This window comes from Mustela lutreola, chromosome 2, assembly GCF_030435805.1.
Source record: "Mustela lutreola isolate mMusLut2 chromosome 2, mMusLut2.pri, whole genome shotgun sequence".
In the NCBI taxonomy this organism is placed as follows: domain Eukaryota; kingdom Metazoa; phylum Chordata; class Mammalia; order Carnivora; family Mustelidae; genus Mustela; species Mustela lutreola.
In genome coordinates, this window is record NC_081291.1 from 149617890 (window position 1) to 149642943 (window position 25054).

The following is a 25054-nucleotide window of genomic DNA, read 5'->3' on the forward strand; positions in this document are numbered from 1 at the left end:
TGACTTATTTTAAAATGCAGTAAAAACACCGCATTCCTTTGGCACAGGATGAAGACCAGCTCAGCTCTTCAGCCCTAGATCATTGTCTATTGTTCTCCAAACAGTAAACCACTATTTCTCACCAGAGATTGTGGGCTGCAGTTCTGTCCGAGCCCTGGGCTTCTCATGAATATGAAGTGAAGGGCTCTGACCCAGAACGTGGTAGGTAATCTCAAAAAAAAAAAGGACAGGTAGGAAACAAATTAGGTTTTATGTAATTCTACACTCTTGAAATCTCCTGCAGGTTCTGAGCAGGGTGAAATGGGGTCTCGGAAATGTGGAGGCTGCCTAAGTGGTCTGCTGATTCCGCTTGCACTTTGGAGCATAATTGTGAACATATTATTGTATTTCCCAAATGGGCAAACTTCCTATGCATCCAGCAATAAACTCACCAACTACGTGTGGTATTTTGAAGGAATCTGTTTCTCAGGTATCATGGTAAGTGTGACTTCGGAGACTTGGGTTGCAGAAGGGAGTGTTTTTACTAAGCTTTGTCTTGTTCCTAGCAGAAATAATGAATGATGGAAAAATCACTGGACTAATCCTGGGGTTGGGATTTGGAAGATGGGTGGGGGTAGAGGGGCAGGTAGTCCATGAGGGCTTGGGAGGGTAGCTTTGTCTTCGATAAGCTGTTGATTTATGTGACTTCAGCAGTGCAGGAAATTAGACCTAATGAAAGTCTGTGGGATGCCAGCCGGTTGAAATATTATGTCCTCACGAACCCTGTATGTTGGTTTTTGCTGTTTGATGTCCAGGGGCAGAGCTATTTTCCAGAATAGTTTCTATCTGCCCTCATGATTTCTCTAGACTGGAGAGATATCAAGACCACATGGGAAAAGCAGAGATTGGGAGATTCAGACAAATTTGTGTTCAAATACGAGCTCTGCCATTTGTACCATGAGACCTTGATCAGATGACTCAATGTCTTTGAGCCTCAGGGTTCTCATCTGAAAAATGGGAGGGATGGCATTTACTGGGTAATTGTGGGGATTCAACAAAATCTCATGAAAGAAGTGCCCAGGATAGAGGCTGATATGTATTAGATAGCCAACAAATATTGTGATTATAAATACTTGTTGAAGAATGGGCCAGATCATAATTAAATAGTCTGATATTATACCCCTCATAATGGGGGTATTTTTGAAACGAGATCTAATTACTTACAGTAAGAATCCAAGAATGTTTTTCCTGATGAATTTGTGCTCTTTAAAAACAAGCTGATAGTAAATCATGTTGGCAAGTGAGAGGAAACAACACTTTTCCTGATCATATCATTTCTAAAAACAGCACATTGTGCGCTATAAGCTTACTGTATCCCAAAGACATAAAAGACAATGGATTACAATTTATCTTTACATCTTCATGGGTGCTTAATTATATAATATTTGAATAGCTATGATAAAAAGCAGTTTTCATTTGGTTACTATTTTTGCACATGAAGTTAGTTAACTTTAAAGTACTGATAATCAACACTACTGAAGTTGCTGTGTGATAGATAGGTACGGAATGAATGTTTGGTGATTGTACTATAAGTGAATGCAAACCTTTTGGAGAAAATTTTGATATGCTGTATTAATGTCCATGAAAATGCTTTTATCTTTCGACTCAGTAATCCTAAACCTGAGAATTCATTCTGAGGAAATAATCCATAATAAGGAAAGATACACATACACAGATATTTATGGCAGCAGTATTTATAATAGTAAGTAATTTGTAGGAGCTCCCTAGCACAGAATTGGTCAAATAAATTGTGGAACATTCACTTCTTATGGCATTGAAAATGATAATTATGAAGATGCAGTAACATGGAAAATGCATATTATTTTGTGTTAAACAAAGAAGAAATGATTCAAAAAATTGTGAATAAGTTACAATTACAATTATGCAAAATATACACATGTGGTAATACCCTGGGAGTATATACATAAAAACATGTGAAGGTGGTGGGATTTGGGGTAATGTTCCTCCACCATGCTTGAGCCCTGTACTCCAGTTATAATTTCACAATGAAAAAAGAAAGCAGTTTCTTTTTCAACACGAGTGAGGCCTGTATTTCTCTTTTGACACAGGACTCCAGGGTCTAGATCTAATTATTTCCCACTAGTACTGTAATGAAGCTAGTTACTGTACCTGATGTACTATGCCTTCTCTCGTCATTGTTTCCCTCAATATGTCACTGGAATCAATAGAAGGGTTGCAAGGCATTAATAAGATTAAATTAGAATCTACTAAAATCTATGATAATTAGTGGTGTTGAAAGGAGGAGAATGTAAGACTCTGGTTTATATTTTGTGTAAAATATAAAACTTAGAAAAGAATCAGTTCTCTATTTTCCATTGTCAGGGAATCCCTACAAAACATGATTGGTACTACATCAAATATTTTTAAGAGAAAGAAGAGGGATGTAGATAAATAAATAAGCAGACAAGCGAAAGCTGATGAATTTGGAAACTGGAAATGCTGACTATGCATAGTAAAATAATGACGAAATCTGCTTCAGGATTCAGTCCAGAACACCAGGAGTAAAGGATAGGTGGAGAATTTGTCAGAAGCAACTCATGGTCCATACCTGCCCCAACAAGGAACTATAACAGAAAAGAAACATGTTTTTTACAGAACTTGAGCCCTTTGCTTAGGATACCAAGAAAAGGAAGTAGAATACATTGAATTCTCCCAGTCTGTTGGCTGGATAGAGACAAAACACACTTGAAAATTTGAACCTGAGATGATTTGAATGCTTGGGCAAAACAAACTGATTTTACTTTGAATGAAGACATGTAATTCCGATTAACTGTACCTCTCACTTGCATTCCCAGAGAGCAGTAAATGGAGAAAGGCTGGCAAACATCAAAGTGTGGTGAATGATTTTCCTTTGACCTCTGCAACTGAGTCAGTGAGAAATGCAGGTTTGCTGCGGGGTGGTATTCCCATGTCTATACCATTTACTGCTTAATCATTAGTTTTTGATGACTGATAACCATGCCAATAATAGCTAACATTTATCAATCACTTACTCTAAATCAAGCACTATGTTCAAAATTCTACATACATGATCTCCTAAACACCCAATGAGGTGAGTTCCCAACACCACTTTATAGGGAAAGACTCTCAAGCTGACACCGCTAGAAAATGGCAACTTTGGGTTTTGAACCCAGGTCCACTTGCCCCCACAGTTCCTGCTCAGAATCACTGTGCTCTGATTATGATTAGTATTCCTTTTCTGATATTTCCTCTCTTCCCTACTACAGATGCTTATAGTAGCAACAGTTCTTCTTGCATTGGAGAATGATAACAACTATAAATGTTGCCAGAGTGAAAACTGCAGCAAAAAATACATGGTAAGAGCAATAGTACCTTGAGGATGGCTGAGTGGGCTCTGCTTTCTTTCCTCTCACTCAGAAACAAGAAAATATTCACACTGTTGTCCCCTCTCCATGACCCTTTCAACTCAGAGCCCAAGAATTTACTAAAACAAAACAAAACAATACAAAAACAAACCAACTTCCATTTAGTTTACTGTCTTTGTTTATTGTTGATGTTCTTCCAGAAGTTCAGGATTTAAAGATACATAGAGTTAGAAAATAATATGAGTTTACTTTTTTCCCTTTTCAACTTTATTGAGGTCTGATTTACATTCAATAGGTGGCATCCATTAAAACTGTACAGTTTCATGAGTTTTGACAGCCAAATACACCCAGGCAACCACCATCACGCTCAAGACACAGAACATTCCTATCACCCCCAAAACACTGATCTTTGATCTGCTTTATGTCATTATAGATTAGCGTGTATTCTATGTAAATAGAATTATGCAAAATTTGTCTTTTGTATCTGGCTTCTGTCAGCATCATGATTAGATTTATCCATGTGTTGGATATACACAATGTATATATTTTTCTAAATGGGGTTTCAAAAATAATTTAAATAGAATCAAGAGAGAATAAGCAACCAATTTTTTAAGCCTGTGCTCAGCAGGCAGGTGCTGGGCTCCTACCTTTTCATCACTATCCTTCTCCTCCTCAGGGTTATCATCTTTTAATCATATTTGCATACCACATTTTTTTCACACTTACCCAGGGAATTAGATCATTGTTACTCATACTTCTGTGAATTACCCGTGGCTCAGAGAGATTGTGTGATGTATTAACTAAAAGGAATTTTCCAGAGGCCTGGTAGGCATATCTTGCAGCTGTGGCTGCCCGTGGTGGCTGCCGGCCGTGGCTGCCCGCGGTGGCGGCCGGCCGTGGCGGCCGGCCATGGCTGCACATTGGAATCATCTGAGAGTTTGGAGCTGGAATTCCACCCCCCAGACACCCTGAGCTAGTTGGTCCAAGGGGCAACCAGATTTTAATGGGCAGCTGAGATGACATGTCCAGCTTTATGACAGATGGCGTTGGAAGACTTAATTAGCTGCTAAATGTAGTACTATGCTCTTGGTGGAGAAGATTTGAAGAATGAAAAGACGCTCTGTGCACCTGCATGCGCATGTGCATTGTGGGTGTATGTATTTTCCTCCATAACTGCTGGTATTGTAATTATGGAAAGCTTTCAAAACTGCCTAGGTGAAACAATAGATTCAGGTAAACATTAGCTTCTGATACTCAGGGAATCTCTAGAAAAGAACCGTATGTGCCACTAGGTTCATAATAAAAATAAATGTGTTTAATTTGCCTTGAATCACTATTAGCATCTCCAGCATAAACGGACGCTGCAGACGAGTGGAGTCTGGATGGCGTCTTATAATTAAATCAGAGGAGATGGCTGGCATCTCAATGGGAAAAGCAGGAGGACGGGAGAGGGGATTCTCCGGATTCCCTGGTTGGTTCTTTCAAGGTAGGGCTTTAGAAGAGGGGTCCCAGTTTATATGCCCCAGGAGCCAACCACCTGATGGAAATGAAAGATCTGAGCCTGGTAAGCATTAGATTTCAATTTCTGTTTAAGGAAGAGCGGGATCTGCTCAAGTCCAGCCAATTGTTATCATGACAAAAACGGGCAGTCCGTTTTCAGCAGAAAGTAGAAATATGGAGCATTTTACAACATGTTGGCAATTAATTCTCATTAAAATTAAATAAAGCGCATCTTGAAGGCTAAATATGAGTTTGCCCAGGTTTTGAACGGCAGAAGCTCTGTAATGGAAATTGAGGTCACCCAAGACTCACTTGACAGAGGAAAGTTCCCCTGAAAGTTTCTTTTTCCCTCAACAAAAACACATCTCTGTAATTCATACTCTTTTTTAACCAAAATGCCTCCTTTTTCTTTTTTCTTGTATGCAGAGTTGTTCCCTTTTTATTTCTACTAGTTTAACTTTTTTAGTAGTTTTTTTTAAAGATTTTATTTATTTATTTGGCAGACAGAGAGATCACAAGTTGGCACAGAGGCAGAGGGGGTGGGGGGGAGCAGGATCCCTGCTGAGTAGAGAGCCTGATGTGGTGTTCCATCCCAGGACCCTGAGATCATGACCTGAGCCAAAGGCAGAGGGTTAACCCACTGAGCCACCCAGGCACCCCCCCCCCACTTTTAGTAGTTTTAATTACATATATTAATTGGAATTCTTAACTCTTAGAAACTTTCATTTCTAGGGGTGCCTGGGTGGCTCAGTCATTAAGCATCTGTCTTGGACTCAGGTCATGGTCCCAGGGTTCTGGGATCGAGCCCCACATCAGGCTCCCTGCTCAGTGGGGATCCTGCTTCTCCCTCTCCCACTCCCCCTGCTTGTGTTCCTTATCTCATTCTCTCTCTCCGAGTCAAATAAATAAATAAAATCTTAAAAAAAAAAGAAACTTTAATTTCTGGTGAAAACCAGGAAGTAAGCAGTTGTGGAATGTTATAGATATCAACATCTCATTGGCAAATTCTTGAGTATGCTATTTCATAATTTCTAAAGCATAAAATTTCTTCATTGTACAATTTTTCAATGTAGCACAAAACATATCTACTAATAGACCCAAATATCTTTACTTCTTCTTTAAAAGGGAGATAAATATAGGGTTATGTTCACTAATCAATGTTTCAGTAATTTATTTTATTTGGAAATGACTTACATATTCAATGAATTACCATTATTTAACTTCACTTAGTACAACTTGTATTACTTTAAGGTTTCAAGTTAACAAAAAAGATTTTGGAAGGTATTTTAAAATAAATGGATTTTGTAAAACCTAATCATTGTTGAAAAATTCACTTAAAAACTTTTATCACCATGTTGTTAATGCACTTGCTCTTAACAACTATGTGTAGATTACTCATGCAAATTTCAGGACACAATAGACAAAGTTAGCCATTATTCTAAGTTATTTTTCTTGTTGACAATTTTTGTGACATATATATTAGGCAAGCATCAAATGTAGAAACAAAGCACCCAAAAAGTTAAACATACATACTTTTTCTCTCTTTCTCTCAGTTGCCATGCTTGACGGCAAATTACATTCAGCAATTTATTTTTTAGTGTATGCTTCGTTTCTAGGTTGAATTGATAGTTTTATATTGTTAAAGATCTAGTAGAGATACTACGTTGGTTTGACTTGTAATTCTAGGTAGAAATAAAATTGTATGACTATGATACATTTAATGCTGAGAACTCTGAAGATATGCTTGTTTTTTATTTTTCCCAACAATTTTAAAAATAGCTTTATTTAACCAAAGATTATCCCAGATTGTGTGAACTTAAAAAATTTGTTTTGGATTAGTCTCTGTTTTTAAGAATACTTAATTTATATGAGCACTCATTTACCTCTATGGCAATTAGAATAGAACTCTTTTGACAGATTTTATAAATTATTTTGGTAATACCATCTGGAGGTAGAAAAATATCACACATCTGTAACACACACGTAGGTATAAATAAACATACAGACAGACATAGAGATGTTATGGCCTTTGTTTTTAAATTTTAGCCATGTATTTGGTACATTGATAAGAAACTTTCCAGTTTATAGAAGAGTCCAAATTGTGTTTCTGGCCTATGGAGCAAGTTATGGTTACCCACTTGGATGGCTAAAGCTTTTTACTGAGTTGTGGAGAAGGCTTTTAAGATTTATATCTGCCCTTGACAAGTAATCTTATGAAGGCTGTGGACTAGATTTTGGCGAGGAAATTTTTATAGCAGTTGTTTTTTTTTTAACCACCCCCCTACTCCCCCACCTCCCTGCTCCCCCCCCACCTCCTCACCCCTCCCCCCATCTCCCTCTCCCCACCCCTCCAAATCCCCCAGCCCTGCCTTTTTTTGCCCTTCAGTTTCAAGCAGTTGTGTGTTGTGTTTTAATTATCTCCTGGAACGTTTATATTCCAAAGAGTGGGAACCCCATAAGAGTTGCATCTCAGAAGGGGTAGAGAATGTAGGTTTCCTTTTAGAAGGAATTTGGTAGCATATTTATCTATTATCAAGAGGGATAGAATAATTACTATTTAATGTTTTCCTTCTTTTTCTGAAGCACAGGGTAGTTCGCTTCCCAATGACCTGATTTTTTATAACAACTACAGATATTTTGAGATGAATAGGGGAGGCTTGGGGAGTGGTAAGAATAGGTAGGTGAACTTTGAATTGCTTTAAGAGACCCATTTCTAGTTCAATAAAGACTAGATTTGTAAGACAAAGGCAATTGTTTTTTAATTCCTCAAAGAGGGGGATCAAAGAGGGGGATCCTGACCTACCCATCCAACTACACTATTTTCAATTTGCTTCTTTATATTAGGGAGAAGATTTCCAACTAAGATGGAAGTCTGAATATTTCTCAGGTCTAGATTAACAGTGGTGTGTCTTTGTAATGTTCTCGTAATTATTTCACAAAACCTTCCACATGTTTTCTTTCCCTCTAAGTACAGAGCTCCATTTTACTCCAGAGAGAAGAACTTAATTTTAAAAGTTTCTATCAGGATGTGAATATCAAGCTTTAATTTGGCCAACTTCAGACCATATGGCCCCCTAAAAAATTATTTCAAATATTTAAACCAGATGACTCGAAACCAAAACCAAAACTTAATCAGGGATGCAAGAGATGTCCCCAAAGGGAGTGCAAAAGATGCAGCCCTCCCAAGATCCAGAATCACTCCCCAAGGTAGCAAAAGAAACTTAGACAACTCCTCCTGAAAGCTAGTGACAGTTGGTGGGATCCTAGCTGCAGTGGGGTGCAGCCCAAATTTCTGTATGGCAGATTTGGGGGGGACCACAACCTGACAGTTGGCTGCTTTCAAGAACTGGCATTTGCATGCCTGACAGGCAGAAAGTCAAATTCTCAGAACACAAATAAAAGACAAACAGGAAACTGACAGCTATCCCTGGCAGAACCAAGGGATAGCTCAAAACCAAATTTTAACCAGAGTCACAATCCAAAGAACTCATCTTTACAAATGTTTTTTCCCTGCCAATCTGAATCTGAAAAGGAAAAGACTCTTACCACCTACCCTAGACTGGTCCCCCACAGGCAGAGACCCAAGAAACTGACATGGCAAGAATTCTTCTGTGGCTTTTTTCGACAGATTCAGGATCTCTAATCGTAGCTCCTGCACCAAGGAAGGTGTCCCGAGCCAATGGTGCCCCGTGTTGGGTGCCAGATATTGTAACAGAAAAAACTTTTACTCAACCCTCTTAGGGTCCCTGGCTCAGTCTGAAAATTAAACTGACAAAGACAGGTGAGCAAGAGAAAGGGATATACATTTTATTGAATTTTATGCATACACAGGGGCCTTAATGAGAGAATGAAGAGCTGAAGAAGTGAGCAGAGTAGCAAGAAACAACAACAAATTTGTAAAGAATTGGCAAGAGTGAGGTGTTTGGGCTAGGGGTAGTGAATGTTGGAGAAGTAGCAAGGAATATCAGGTTTAGTTTAACGAGGTTTGTTTTCACCGGTTTCTTGGCCCCCGTCTCTTCCTTTTTCTCCTTGTACAGAGAGGGTAACTTGCCCACCAGAGTTTTATGAGCTCTTTCAGAGAAAAAGGGTGAAGGGGCTGGGAGGGGTCAGAGTGACCATCCTGCTTCTGCCATGTTCTCAAGCTCCTTCAGTTTAAGATATGCAGTATGCTAACGTGCCATGTTTTGGGGGTGACCTGAACCTCACTAACTCCTTGTTTGCTATTCATTCTTCTGTGTTGTCTCATTTTCTGCCAAAATCCTGTGGGTTGTTATCTCTGGAAAACAGCTACCAGCCAAATGGAGGTGCTTGGAATAAGAGATGATATTGTGATTATATTTATAATTTGAAATAATTTTTATATCCATTGTGTCCTTTAATCTTTGAAATATCCCTATTATGGAGGTAGTATAATCATCTACCTTTTTTACATTTAATAGAACATGGAACTGTAACTCAGAGAGATTCTTATTCCTGATTTATTTCAAGGTTCAATTGTGCAACTGTATTCACTCATTACACTGTAATTTGTATATGTATACAAATATATATTTGTTATGCTATGGTTGCCAGTTTCACCAAATCAAAAAATTCTTCATTGATCTTTCCAGTGAACTGCTTAAGAGCATATTTGGTAAACAAGGAGCTCAATCTTTTTGAAACATCCTTCTTCCCTTTTGGAAGATGGCATTGGTGGATAGGTAAATTTTCTTTGTGAAGTGTAACGAACAGTAATCTGTTTAAAATTAGCTTGTCTCATCCTATGATGGGGCAACATGTTATTAAAATCAATATGAAAGATATAATTTGAAAGATCTTTTAATCATATGTGAAGATGCCAATGAATTAATATCCAATAGGAAAAAAAGCAGACCTGTTCTTTTCTTCTTCAGTTTTTTCGTTTTTTATGATTTTATTTATTTATTTGACAGAGAGAGATCACAAGTAGGCAGAAAGGCAGGCAGAGAGAGGAGGAAGCAGGCCCCCTGCTGAGCACAGAGTCTGATGCAGGGCTCAATCCTAGGACCCTGGGATCATGACCTGAGCTGAAGGCAGAGGCTTTAACCCACTGAGCCACCCAGGCGCCCCCAGGTTGTTAAAATATTTTTTTCCTGATTTTCCATAATGAGCATGTATTAATGTTATAATCAGTAAAATAATGTTAAATTATTTGAGATATATATAATGTAAGATCACTATTTGTCCCCCAAATCACAGGTCTGTTGTTCTCAGTTTTTCTGGTGTCAAGTTTTGAATTTATTGTCAACTAACGGCTGTTCTACTCTCACTTGAAAGCAACATTTCTAAAACTAAATTAAATTGTCTCCCAAAGCAAATTACCCTTCTTGGCATCCCTATTTCTGTCCTTTGTGTTCCAGTCCCAAACTCTGGAATTTTCTTTTTCAGTCTATCTCCAGGTACTTATTTCCTCCCCAATGTCTTTTCCTCCTGGACCTGTTGTTGTTACCGCAAATTGAAGTCTCCACATGGAACCCTTATTTTGGGCTCTCTCACTTCTAGCGGGCATGCCATCACTGCCAGAACCATCTTTCCAAATTATATATTGGTTCATGTCAGTTCCTTGTTCAAAAACCAAGTACATGGCTTGTTGGAAAAAGAGCTATTCTGGTTCTTTATAAATTCAAAATGGGCTCGGTACATTTTGTGCCGGGAAGCAAGGAAGTATTCAAGGAATGATAGGGGTATCTCGAAGGGCACAGGAATTGACTTGGCAGGATGGTCTCACTGGCCATATTTGGACCAAATGAGCATCTAAGAGAATAATAACAGTTATGAATTATAATGCATTGAATTAGAAAATCCATGAGTACACAATAAGAAAGAGAGAAACGAAATGGAAGTTATGCTGTGCAGAAAATTAATAAGTTATAAATGCAGAAGAAATGATAGAATGAGATAAGCAGCACCCTGCAACCAGTCATTGTGATAATTCGTGATCAATGGATATGAGGATCATCAGTGGATGGTAAACTCACCGGCTGAAATGTCTTTGGGGGATAGGATATCACACAGTCTCAAAGTATTACCTCACAAATTATTTACTAATTGCAAAGTGAAAAATGTATGTTTATAGACCTGAAGAATACCACCTTATTAACCAAGAGGTCAAAAGCATCACCAATGACAGTGGGAGGCCCCTAATATTCTCATGCCTATCGGATGTTTTTGCCAAAATGTTTAACCCAAGTCCAGTTGTGAGGAAACAATCAGAAAATCCCAGATTGTGGGGGACATTCTGTAAGACCACTGGCTGGGATTATATTGTTCAAAAACAATTTAATATTCTAAAAAACAAAGAGGCAGTAAGACTAATGTAGATCAAAGGAAATTGAAGAGATGTAATCCTGTGCATAAACTCTCATAGGATCCTGTACAAAAAAGTAAAACATGGTTGCAGAATAATAGAATATCTTTATTTTGGGGAGATATGTGCTGATGTGTTTAGGAGTGAGATATCACAGTGTCTACACCTTACTTTCAAGTGGTTTGGCAACAAAAATGTGTTAATAAATAAACACATGTGCATGGATATATACATACACAGAGAGAGAACAAGGAAAAATTATAAAATACTCACAGGTGAGTCTAGATAAAAAGTATACACAGATACATTGACTATAGTATACTACACCATATGTTCAACTTTTCAGTAGATTTGAAAAAGAATGTAGATAAAAGGTTATTGGGGGCGGTGGTGGGGGGAGCTACTTGTCCTGAAGGATGAAGTCAGCCCTCCCTTGAGCCAGCATTCAAAGCCACCTTCTGCCTGCAGGTACAAGTTGCACTAACTTCGTAAGCAACTGGAGGGCTGGTTGGTGTCCAACAACTCCATTTCCCCAGCATTAGCAAACATGTCTATCTGGTTTTCATAAACTTCTCTCTAATGCTCCATGGGAACCCTCTCTTAGGTCACACTAATCTACTTACCTTATAATTCTGCTTGTACCCATCTGCCTGGGAACACTGCTTGTTCTCTCTCCTCCAAGGCAAACACCCTCTTCCCCATCAATCCCTTCCTCACTTGAACATAAATATGGCCATATAGGCTAACACCTGATGCTTCCCCTCATATTCCTGTAGGTGAAGGTATCCACATATCATCTTCACATGAGAAAAGTCAAGGTCCTAGCTTCTGATTCTTAGAGAACCCACCTGACCTAGAAAATAACGTCTTTGGTAAATACAGATAGATCAATCACACCCCTTCTCTGCATTAATGTTTGATCATTATTTTGATACCGAAATTCCAGAAGAAAGGAAGAAAGGTAGTCAATTAACTAGTATCCTCTGTGGAATTCCACACAAAAAGGCATTTTAAAACTTATTTTAAAGGTCAGATGGGTTTGGATTAAATGTTTGCTTTCCTGTGGGCTTTCACACAGACTGCATGAGGTAGGTTTGGACGAGTAGGGAAAGGTATCTATCTGATCATTTGTCCACAATATCCCCTTGTCTCATTTTGCGGCACTGACCTCTACCTCCTCCTCCTCCTTTTTTTTCCTGACCTCCTTCTTCTATGTTTAATTTAGACACTGCTGTCGATGATCTTTTCTGCCCTTGGAATTGCTTTCTCTGGATACTGCCTGGTCATATCTGCTCTAGGCCTCGTTCAAGGTCCATACTGCCGCACTCTTGATGGCTGGGAATATGTCTTCGAAGGCACTGCAGGACGGTAAGAAATAATTCTCCAAATCAAAGGGCTCAGAAAGCCAGAAACACCTGGCTTCATGCTCATGATCATTTTCCATGATAACTTTGGGGTTCTATGTGGGAATACTCAGACCAACTTCTGCCTACATAGATCTATGTTTAGATGCTTTTTCTTCTCTCTTTCTTTTTTTGGGGGGGTGGGGAGGCAGTCTTTTTTTTTCTTTTTTCCAAGATTTTATTTATTTATTTTAGATAGAGTGAGAGAGGGAGAGGACAAGCAGGGGGAACAGCATGCAGAGGGAGAGACGGGCTCTCCACTGAACAGAGAGCCTAACACCGGGCTGGATCCCAGGACTCTGAGAACATGACCTATGGCCAGAGGGCAGACACTCAACTGGCTGAGCCACCTAGGCACCGCTGCCAGTCTTCTAATGTCATATGCATTCACTATTTTGAGGCGGATGTGGAGATATCCAAATGAAAGGTGTGTTTCTCCTGAATTTCAGAGCGAAGCTTTGTAGTTATTGTGGTCTGGCAGCTACTGGAGCCTGGGAATTGAATGGTTCTAATACCTCAGTCTTGCTGTGTGGCCAGTTTGGAAGTGTGGTCTGTTACAGATGTGAAGGGGCTTGGCTGGAAGAGAATTTCAGTGACCTTGGATGGTGTTACCCATGCTATACCATCAGGGACAACACAGATAGAAGCAGACAGCATGAGCAGCCAAGTAGAGGGTAAGATCTGGGGGCATGACCAGGCGTAGGGGAGCCAGGAGAAGATCTAGTGTGCACTGAAGAGTCTAGGAAGGCAGCCTTAACTTAGAGGGCTGGTGATGCAGTTAGCTGTTGATGAACCCAGTCCCAGATCGCAGAACACCTCACCCTGGCATTGTATTGGCCAGCACCTGTAGAGACAGCTCTAGAAGCAGCAGGGCCCAGAAAGAGATGCAGGAGAGCTCCATCGGATCCTTCCCAGTCCTGTCCTATGCCCAGAATTCTAATGGTATAAATGGAGGGAGTGTTTGGACCACTCCCTAGGGAAGTTGCAATCTCTTCTCAGCTCCCTGTGACCGGCTCTGTTGTTCAAGGCCCACATCAACTTTTTGTTGTTGTTGTCCTTTAAAGATTTTATTTATTTGACAGAGAGAGATCACAAGTAGACAGAGAGGCAGGCAGAGAGAGAGAGAGAGAGGAGGAAGCAGGCTCCCTGCTGAGCAGAAAGCCCGATGCGGGACTCAATCCCAGAACCCTGAGATCATGACCTGAGCTGAAGGCAGAGGCCTAACCCACTGAGCCACCCAGGCACCCCAATGCCCACATAAACTTGAAGTCTTACATGCTCAGCTAGGCCTGGGTTGCAAATCTGCTTCTGTGCCCATAGCTGCCTTGTCCGGAAAGTTCCACCAGGTACCACATTCTGTGAGCAGAGGTCTCTCTTAGGTCAGGAGAACCTAGAAAACAACCGTAGGCATTTTGAAGCCCTTCAGGGACTCAGGAAAGGAGACGCTAATGAAGAAAGTCCCACTGGGTGCAAAAAATCATTTTTTGTGCCGTCATCCCCTGAACATCCCTGACCCCCAAATCAAAGAAGATTTCCCTTTCAGAGCAAGATCTCAGACTTCCCACATGCCCCTCCATTACTCTTCGCTACTCTTGAAAGTCTCTCTTAATATCTGTATTCACCTGACTCCAGCTACAGACAAATGGAGATAAAACATTGGAAGCCATAAAGGGAAGTGAAGTCTCTGGTCTCCTAGAGAAATTTCCAAGCCTTGGCCAATTCTGGGTAGAACAAGTGTTAATGGGGCGCCTGGGTGGCTCAGTGGGTTAAAGCCTCTGTCTTCAGCTCAGGTCATGATCCCAGGGTTCTGGGATCAAGCCCCACATCGGGCTCTCTGCTCTGCAGGGAGCCTGCTTCCTCCTCTCTCTCTCTCTGCCTGCCTCTCTGCCTACTTGTGATCTCCTTCTCTTTCTCTCTGTCAAATAAATAAATAAAATCTTAAAAAAAAAAAAAGGAACAAGTGTTAATGTTAAAGTCCCACAAATCAGGTCTTCGTTTGTACATTTTTTCAACAAATATTTCTTGAACATCAACTCTGTCCAGGCCTTGAATTAGGTATTAGAGAACCAAAGATAAATTACTCAGTTTTTTTTTAAATTTTTTATTTTTTATAAACATATATTTTTATCCCCAGGGGTACAGGTCTGTGAATCACCAGGTTTACACACTTCACAGCACTCACCAAAGCACATACCCTCCCCAATGTCCATAATCACACCCCCTTCTCCCAACCCTCCTCCCCCCAGCAACCCTCAGTTTGTTTTGTGAGATTAAGAGTCACTTATGGTTTGTCTCCCTCCCAATTCCATCTTGTTTCATTGATTCTTCTTACATCCACTTAAGCCCCCATGTTGCATCACCACTTCCTCATATCAGGGAGACCATATGATAGTTGTCATTCTCTGCTTGACTTATTTTGCTAAGCATGATACGCTCTAGTTCCATCCGTGTTGTCGCTAATGGAAAGATTTCATTTCGTTTGATGGCTGCATAGTATTCCATTGTGTATATATACCACATCTTCTTAATCCATTCATCTGTTGATGGACATCTAGGTTCTTTCCATAGTTTGGCTATTGTGGACATAGCTGCTATAAACATTCGGGTGCACATGCCCCTTTGGATCACTACGTTTTTATCTTTAGGGTAAATACCCAATAGTGCAATTGCTGGGTCATAGGGCAGTTCTATTTTCAACATTTTGAGGAACCTCCATGCTATTTTCCAGAGTGGCTACACCAGTTTACATTCCCACTGACAGTGTAGGAGGGTTCCCCTTTCTCCACATCCTCGCCAGCATCTGTCATTTCCTGACTTGTTGATTTTAGACATTCTGACTGGTATGAGGTGATATCTCATTGTAGTTTTGATTTGTATTTCCCTGATGCCGAGTGATATGGAGCACTTTTTCATGTGTCTGTTGGCCATCTGGATGTCTTCTTTGCAGAAATGTCTGTTCATGTCCTCTGCCCATTTCTTGATTGGATTATTTGTTCTTTGGGTGTTGAGTTTGCTAAGTTCTTTATAGATTTTGGACACTAGTCCTTTATCTGATATGTCGTTTGCAAATATCTTCTCCCATTCTGTCAGTTGTCTTTTGGTTTTGTTAACTGTTTCCTTTGCTGTGCAAAAGATTTTGATCTTGATGAAATCCCAATAGTTCATTTTTGCCCTTGTTTCCCTTGCCTTTGGCGTTGTTCCTAGGAAGATGTTGCTGCGGCTGAGGTCGAAGAGGTTGCTGCCTGTGTTCTCCTTAAGGATTTTGATAGATTCATTTCTCACATTGAGGTCCTTCATCCATTTTGAGTCTATTTTCGTGTGTGGTGTAAGGAAACATGCAGTTTCCTTTTTCTGCATGTGACTGTCCAATTTTCCCAGCACCATTTATTGAAGAGGCTGTCTTTTTTCCATTGGACATTCTTTCCTGCTTTGTTGAAGATTAGTTGACCATAGAGTTGAGGGTCTATTTCTGGGCTCTCTATTCTGTTCCATTGATCTATGTGTCTGTTTTTGTGCCAGTACCATGCTGTCTTGATGATGACAGCTTTGTAATAGAGCTTGAAGTCCGGAATTGTGATGCCACCAACTTTGGCTTTCTTTTTCAATATCCCTTTGGCTATTTGAGGTCTTTTCTGGTTCCATATAAATTTTAGAATTATTTGTTCCATTTCTTTGAAAAAGATGGATGGTACTTTGATAGGAATTGTATTAAATTGTATTAAATTGTATTAAATGTGTAGATTGCTTTAGGTAGCATAGACATTTTCACAATATTTATTCTTCCAACCTATGAGCATGGAACATTTTTCCATTTCTTTGTGTCTTCCTCAATTTCTTTCATGAGTACTTTATAGTTTTCTGAGTATAGATTCTGTGCCTCTTTGGTTAGGTTTATTCCTAGGTATCTTAAGGTTTGGGGTGCAATTGTAAATGGGATTGACTCCTTAATTTCTCTTTCTTCTGTCTTGTTGTTGGTGTAGAGAAATAAAACTGATTTCTGTGCATTGATTTTATATCCTGACACTTTACTGAATTCCTGTACAAGTTCTAGCAGTTTTGGAGTGGAGTCTTTTGGGTTTTCCACATATAGTATCATATCATCTGCAAAGAGTGATAATTTGACTTCTTCTTTGCCGATTTGGATGCCTTTAATTTCCTTTTGTTGTCTGACTGCTGAGGCTAGGACCTCTAGTACTATGTTTAATTTCCTTTTGTTGTCTGATAGCTGAGGCTAGGACCTCTATTACTATGGTGATAATGGACATCCCTGCCGTGTTCCAGACCTTAGCGGAAAAGCTTTCAGTTTTTCTCCATTGAGAATGATATTTGCGGTGGGTTTTTCATAGATGGCTTTGATGATATTGAGGTATGTGCCCTCTATCCCTACACTTTGAAGAGTTCTGATCAGGAAGGGTTGCTGTACTTTGTCAAATGCTTTTTTAGCATCTATTGAAAGTATCATATGGTTCTTGTTCTTTCTTTTATTGATGTGTTGTATCACATTGACTGATTTGTGGATGTTGAACCAACCTTGCAGCCCTGGAATAAATGCCACTTCATCGTGGTGAATAATCCTTTTAATGTATTGTTGAATCCTATTGGCTAGTATTTTGGTGAGAATTTTCGCATCTGTGTTCATCAAGGATATTGGTCTATAGCTCTCTTTTTTGATGGGATCCTTGTCTGGTTTTGGGATCAAGGTGATGCTGGCCTCATAAAATGAGTTTGGAAGTTTTCCTTCCATTTCTATTTTTTGGAACAGTTTCAGGAGAATAGGAATTAGTTCTTCTTTAAATGTTTGGTAGAATTCCCCTGGGAAGTTGTCTCGTCCTGGGCTTTTGTTTGTTGGGAGATTTTTAATGACTGTTTCAATCTCCTTACTGGTTATGGGTCTGTTCAGGCTTTCTATTTCTTCCTGGTTCAGTTGTAGTAGTTTATATGTTTCTAGGAATGCATCCATTTCTTCCAGATTGTCAAATTTGTTGGCGTAGAGTTGCTCATAGTATGTTCTTATAATAGTTTGTATTTCTTTGGTGTTAGTTGTGATCTCTCCTCTTTCATTCATGATTTTATTTATTTGGGTCCTTTCTCTTTTCTTTTTGATAAGTCGGGCCAGGGGTTTATCAATTTTATTAATTCTTTCCAAGAACCAGCTCCTAGTTTTGTTGATTTGTTCTATTGTTTTTTTGGTTTCTATTTCATTGATTTCTGCTCTGATCTTTATGATTTCTCTTCTCCTGCTGGGCTTAGGGTTTCTTTCTTGTTCTTTCTCCAGCTCCTTTAGGTGTAGGGTTAGGTTGTGTACCTGAGACCTTTCTTGTTTCTTGAGAAAGGCTTGTACCGCTATATATTTTCCTCTCAGGACTGCCTTTGTTGTGTCCCACAGATTTTGAACCGTTGTATTTTCATTATCATTTGTTTCCATGATTTTTTTCAATTCTTCTTTAATTTCCCGGTTGACCCATTCATTCTTTAGAAGGATACTGTTTAGTCTCCATGTATTTGGGTTCTTTCCAAACTTCCTTTTGTGGTTGAGTTCTAGCTTTAGAGCATTGTGGTCTGAAAATATGCAGGGAATGATCCCAATCTTTTGATACCGGTTGAGTCCTGATTTAGGACCGAGGATGTGATCTATTCTGGAGAATGTTCCATGTGCACTAGAGAAGAATGTGTATTCTGTTGCTTTGGGATGAAATATTCTGAATATATCTGTGATGTCCATCTGGTCCAGTGTGTCATTTAAGGCCTTTATTTCCTTGCTGATCTTTTGCTTGGATGACCTGTCCATTTCAGTGAGGGGAGTGTTAAAGTCCCCTACTATTATTGTATTGTTGTTGATGTGTTTCTTTGATTTTGTTATTAATTGGTTTATATAGTTGGCTGCTCCCACGTTGGGGGCATAGATATTTAAAATTGTTAGATCTTCTTGTTGGACAGACCCTTTGAGTATGATATAGTGTCCTTCCTCATCTCTTATTATAGTCTTTGGCTTAAAATCTAATTGATCTGATATAAGGATTGCCACTCCTGCTTTCTTCTGATGTCCATTAGCATGGTAAATTGTTTTCCACCCCCTCACTTTAAATCTGGAGGTGTCTTCGGGCTTAAAATGAGTTTCTTGGAGGCAACATATGGATGGGTTTTGTTTTTTTTATCCATTCTGATACCCTGTGTCTTTTGACGGGGCATTTAGCCCATTAACATTCAGGGTAACTATTGAGAGATATGAATTTAGTGCTTTTGTATTGCCTGTAAGGTGACTGTTACTGTATATGGTCTCTGTTCCTTTCTGATCTACCACTTGTAGGCTCTCTCTTTGCTTAGAGGACCCCTTTCAATATTTCCTGTAGAGCTGGTTTGGTGTTTGCAAATTCTTTCAGTTTTTGTTTGTCCTGGAAGCTTTTAATCTCTCCTTCTATTTTCAATGATAGCCTAGCTGGATATAGTATTCTTGGCTGCATGTTTTTCTCGTTTAGTGCTCTGAAAATATCATGCCAGCTCTTTCTGGCCTGCCAGGTCTCTGTGGATAAGTCAGCTGCCAATCTAATATTTTTACCATTATATGTTACAGACTTCTTTTCCCGGACTGCTTTCAGGATTTTCTCTTTGTCACTGAGACTTGTAAATTTTACTATTAGGTGACAGGGTGTGGGCCTATTCTTATTGATTTTGAGGGGCATTCTCTGAACCTCCTGAATTTTGATGCTCGTTCCCTTTGCCATATTGGGGAAATTCTCCCCAATAATTCTCTCCAGTATACCTTCTGCTCCCCTCTCTCTTTCTTCTTCTTCTGGAATCCCAATTATTCTAATGTTGTTTCGTCTTATGGTGTCACTTATTTCTCGAATTCTCCCCTCGTGGTTCAGTAGCTGTTTGTCTCTCTTTTGCTCAGCTTCTTTATTCTCTGTCATTTGGTCTTCTATATCACTAATTCTTTCTTCTGCCTCATTTATCCTAGCAGTGAGAGCCTCCATTTTTGACTGCACCTCATTAATAGCATTTTTTTATTTCAATTTGGTTAGATTTTAGTTCTTTTATTTCTCTAGAAAGGGCTTTTATATCTCCCGAGAGGGTTTCTCTAACATCTTCCATGCCTTTTTCAAGCCCGGCTAGAACCTTGAGAATTGTCATTCTGAACTCTAGATCTGACATATTACCAATGTCTGTATTGATTAGGTCCCTAGCCTTCAGTACTGCCTCTTGTTCTTTTTTTTTTTTTTTTTTTGTGGTGAATTTTTCCATCTTGTCATTTTGTCCAGATAAGAGTATATGAAGGAGCAAGTAAAATACTAAAAGGGTGGCAACAACCCCAGGAAAATATGCTTTAACCAAATCAGAAGAGATCCCAAATCGTGAGAAGGGAGAAAGGGGATAAAGAGAGGTTCAAAAAGGAAGAAAGAAAAAAAAAAAAAGAAAAGAAATAAATAAAAGAAAACGAATAAAGAAAAATATAAAAAAGAAAAAATATATATATTAGATAAACTTTCAGAAAGTGGTTGTTTTTCTGTTTCCAGTATTACTGTTCTTCTTCTCTTCGATCTGCCGATGGATTTGTAGGTGTTTGCAATCTTTAGATAAGCTATCTAGCTGATCTCCTGCTAGCTGAAGTAGTCTCAGCCTGCTACTTCTCTGCCATCTTGACTCCTCCCTCAATTACTCAGTTTTCTTTCCCTCCAGGAGCTCACACGGACCTGACCAAATGTTCTGCTAAGATGGCTGCTTTAGATTGAACACTGCCCTTAGAGCACAGGCCTTTGATCTTATACACATCTGGGTTCACGTCATCCATCTGCTACTTCCAAACTGTATGACCTGAAACATATATCCCTGAGCCTCTGTAAATCATTTCTATCTCACAGAATTGACAATTAACTGGAAGCAAAGCAGAGATTAGATTTAATAAATTCTTAAAATAAGCTGGATTTTATGATTAACATTGTTACCAGGCATTATCTCTTATGTCTCCATCTGCTGGGCAGTCCATAGGCTCCGTCACAGGGATGGCCACTGCTGGGGGTCCTGAATCTGGTCCATTCAACAAGCATTTGTTGGTTTTTGCAATGTGCCAAGCACAGCCTTAGGTGTCAGGCCTAGCTATTCTGGGCTGTATAAATCACAGTAGGGCTCTCAGTGTACACAACTTAGTGAGCAAATATATACAGATACCAGTAAGATGGCCTTACGATATAAGGAAGTAAATGATGTGTGATAGAGCGCTATAAAATGGTTGTGGAGGGAGGGAGTATCAGAAATAGCATCTCCATTCCTTCCAGACCCTGCTAGTACATTTACTACTCTGTGGTTTACATGAAAAGTAAGTAAGTGCCCCAGCCCAGGAGAAAAATCAACACCATGAGGGCATCTCACTTCCAAGTGTTGGCTGATCTGTGTAGAGCCTGTACTGGGAAATCTAGAGTAAGGATCTTGAAGGGATTGCTTCCCAGGTAGCTTAAATGGAGTTCAGAGTACGAGGATGTATGGAGTGGGTCTAGGGAAATGGTAACAGGAAATTGTATCTGTATCAGGCTTTACAGGTTCCAAAGCATTCTCACACACCTTTCACTGAATATTCATATTAACCTCTAAATAAATAAATAAAATCTTCAAAAAATAAAATAAATAAAATAAAATAAGCATAGGGGCACCTGGGTGGCTCAGTAGGTTAAAGTCTCTGCCTTTGGCTCAGGTCATGATCCCAGGGTCCTGGGATGGAGCCCCGAATCGGGCTCTCTACTCAGCAGGGAGCCTGCTTCCTCCTCTCTCTCTGCCTGCCTCTCTGCCTACTTGTGACCTCTGTCTGTCAAATAAGCAAATAAAATAAAATAAGCATAGCCTAGTTCTTTGTGCATGCTATATACTCCATATATGTATCTGAATATTTTTTAAAATGTTTTAATTCACATTGAATATTATGTATTTCAATCATATATATTAATTTCAATTATAATTTCAATCATATATATTAATAACCCTCTTACTTGGACCAAGTATTTAGGCTTGGCCATGTGTCTTGTTGACTATATCCCTTCTCTCTTTCAGTTTCCTTACAGATTCCAGCATATGGACTGAGTGCCTGGAACCCGCACATGTAGTGGAGTGGAATATCATTTTATTTTCCATTCTCATAGCTCTCAGTGGACTTCAGGTGCTTGTTTGCCTCATCAGAGTAGTCACTCAGTTATCCAGGATACTGTGTGGAACCTATTCAGTCATCATCCAGGTAACAGACCCCCAGTGGCACCTGGACCTCCTCCATTTTACCCCCACTAACCAAGATCCAATGACTCCGGTTGAAAGGGTTTGAGCTTCCCGTCTTTTTCATTCCATCCCTACTGCCCTCACCTTTACTCAAGCTCTAATAGCTCAATATATATATTTTTTATATCCAATGTGTCTGTTGGTTTGCCTATGTAGATTGAATCAATGGAGTAATTGTAAAATCTGTACTTAGTCCTGAATGGTGAAAACAGCACAAGTGTTTTGAATGAGCCACAGTGCAGTGTTCTGTGTGGAAATAACCCAAAGCACAAAGAAGCCTTACTATTTATTGAGAATTTCGCTGTTCATAAGATAATCGAAGGCTCACATAGTTATCCCATTGAAATAATTTCTCTTCTGAATGCTGTTTCCATTAACCTAATAATCATGCTTTATATCAAATCATTAGTAGTTCGTTTTAAAGTGGAGAAATATGTTTGTAATCCCTTGAAAACTACTTCTGTTTCATCTGCTAAAATACTGATGTTAATTTAGTTATGACTGGAATTGCTAAAACCACCCAGCAAGTCCAGAGTGAAGAGAAATCACAAACAAGTTAGCTTGTATTTTATTTAACAACAAATAATGTATACCCTTCCTAGAAATTTCAAGTAGATATGTTCCTAATTCATCATATTTTGAATATGCACTATAAATTTAAGTTGATACTTGGGTCGTGGATCTTTAATCAAGCCAAATTTACTACTTCATTCCCTTTTTTTTCTTTTTTTATAGCCTGGAATCATTTGAATGTCAACAAGAATATTTTCCATTATCAAGATATGCCATCTATCTGTCTCATATCTACTATATAGACCTTAAGGCAATATTCAAATGATGGTGATTTCTCTGTTTGTTGTTTTTTGAGCCTCTTATAAAATTTATAGTCCTCACTGGAAGTGCCAGCTATGTCACCCTTCTATCTGGAATTTTTTCTAAGCAATATGTGTTAGGATCGTCAGAAATATCCATATTCTTTGGTCAAACAAATCCATTCCCAATAATCTATATTATGGAAATAAGTAAGAATAAAAGATAAAACTTCATGCAAATACAAATAATACAATATTATTTAATATTCTAGAAAATTAGAAATACTTGAAAGTCTAACTTTCAGGGAAAGATTAAGTCAAGAGTAATACATTAGTTGTAATATTATATAGTCACTACAAATTATGTTACACAGTCATTACAAATTATATTTTAAAGATTATAAATATTGTTAATTAAAAAAGCAGATTACAAACTTATGTTCACATTATAAACAAACCATCTAAGACAAACACCAAATAATCAAAATATAGGAAGAACACTCAATCTAGAAGGATTTACAGAAAAATGTCAAGTGTCATTTGTCTGGATGATAGGCGACCCTTCTTACTTTTCTCTATTTCCCAAGTTTTCATTATCATTTTTATAATTAAAACATATTTTAAAACTCATCATTTTTACTATTAAAAATGCTTGCTTTCATCCAATCTTTAAATATATGTTTTTCCACATTTTCCCACCTTGAGTATCTATAAACATCATAAAATAACGCTTCAGTGTTCAATAATGAAAGTACTGAGATAGAAAGACAAAATAAATTGTATAAATTATATTATCTAACTGAGCCTTTAGCCTTATTTTCTCACTCCTGATGATGGGTGTGGTGGGCTACAAGAGGTAACCTTGAAATAAATAAGCAGTCGAGGGCATGCTCAGTGGGTTAAAGAAAGTGAACATTGACCCGTCAATACCTATGTCATAGGGAGTTACCAATACCTACACTAATAGAAAAAAAATTTTTAGTGAAACATTTAGAAACTTTCTGTCTGTACCCTATAGTTACCATGACCTCCTTGAGAACAACAGCAATGTTATATATTTTCCCATCCTCCTTAGGACGTAGCACAAAGTGGGTATGGTAGACACTCAACATTAGCTACTCATGCCAGGCCTGTCTGCCCTTCACGGTTACTATGCTGAACACCTGTCTCCACCATAGGCCCACTGGACCATAACACTTCTGCCACTTCCCTATTGCTCTCCTCCATGAACACTGTCAACAATGCTTTGTCAATACCTGCTCTGTGCCAAAGCTGGGCAGCGGCCTGGGGGAAGAAGGAAACATGCTTCTATCCTTGGTGCCTGCTCTGCCCACATCCTCCTTTAAAGGAAGCTGCCCTGACTGCAGCCTTTGCTGACATAAGTGTCTTGAAAGCAAGTCATGTTATATATCAGATGACCTCAATGCCTGGACCCAGCTAGAACTGGGATGGGCACCCAAGCCATGGGCAACCTATCATCACCCAACTAGCTCTGATTTAGCCAAGAGTGAAACACCATCCAAATGATATTGGTGGTCCTTCTTGCTTGAGAATCTGATCTCGAGGAAGCCAGGAATGAATCAACCCAATCATGCTGTCAGGAAAGTAAAGGCTGAGAAAGGATGCTAACATACAGAGAGTATCTGATTACTCCACCAAGTGCATAAACTTGTCATATTCATCACTCTCTTTTCTTAGTTCTCCCAATGACTCCTTAATCTTCTGGTAAACAGACTTCTGACAAGTCAGCCCCACCAGTTTGTCTGACACATTCAGACTGTCTCAGTCTTGTTTAGATTCGATATAGCACCATACCCTGAGTGGACCATGAGTAGATGTCAGCTGAACAACTCCACCCCAGAACTGGAAACATTGTCTAAGAACAGGTTGCAGCCAAATACAGTAGAGTATTTGTATCAGTATATTTAATATTAACAGAATCACCCCACATTTTTTATTTAAAGAGCAGCCACTAATGCAGTTTTAAGGGGAAAGGGCTGTATACAAATCTATGTGTGCACTGTGAGATCAATTTTTTAATAATACGATTACATGTAGACACAAGTAAATCTTCAGATACAGACCAAAAAAGACTGGAACAATATCTAAATGTTAGTACTTAATAATTATCCCCTAATAGTGGGATTGTGACTTGTGTTTCTTTTCTCTACATTGTTCTATATATTCAAATTTTCATTTGAAAATGTGTTACTTGAATAGTGAGAAAAAATAAATACCATTTAAAAAGGAAGTAGTCTCTCATCCTTTCGTAAAATCTGCTTAAGGATCTTAATATAGAAAAACACTAAACATGAGGGAAAGTGTGTGATAGTCCTTTCTCTTGTTCTTTTCGTTTTCTCATTCTAAGAG

The 25054-nt window shown here is 38.9% G+C and overlaps 1 protein-coding gene across 4 annotated transcripts; it reads left to right on the forward strand.

Moving 5' to 3' along the window:
• On the forward strand, positions 1-24935 carry TM4SF18 (transmembrane 4 L six family member 18). Of its 4 annotated transcripts, XM_059163804.1 has the most exons (6): positions 1-201; positions 284-477; positions 3288-3377; positions 12437-12579; positions 21654-21834; positions 22608-24935. In XM_059163804.1, the coding sequence occupies exons 2-6, from the start codon at positions 301-303 to the stop codon at positions 22620-22622; spliced, it is 606 nt and encodes a 201-aa protein (XP_059019787.1). In that variant the 5' UTR covers positions 1-201; positions 284-300; the 3' UTR covers positions 22623-24935. The 4 variants fall into 4 exon arrangements, with proteins under 4 accessions (XP_059019787.1, XP_059019786.1, XP_059019788.1 ...); XM_059163803.1 differs by lacking the exon at positions 22608-24935 and having other exon boundaries at positions 21654-22601; XM_059163806.1 differs by lacking the exons at positions 1-201; positions 22608-24935 and adding an exon at positions 2856-2945 and having other exon boundaries at positions 344-477; positions 21654-22601.
• Positions 24936-25054: the final 119 nt, after the last annotated feature.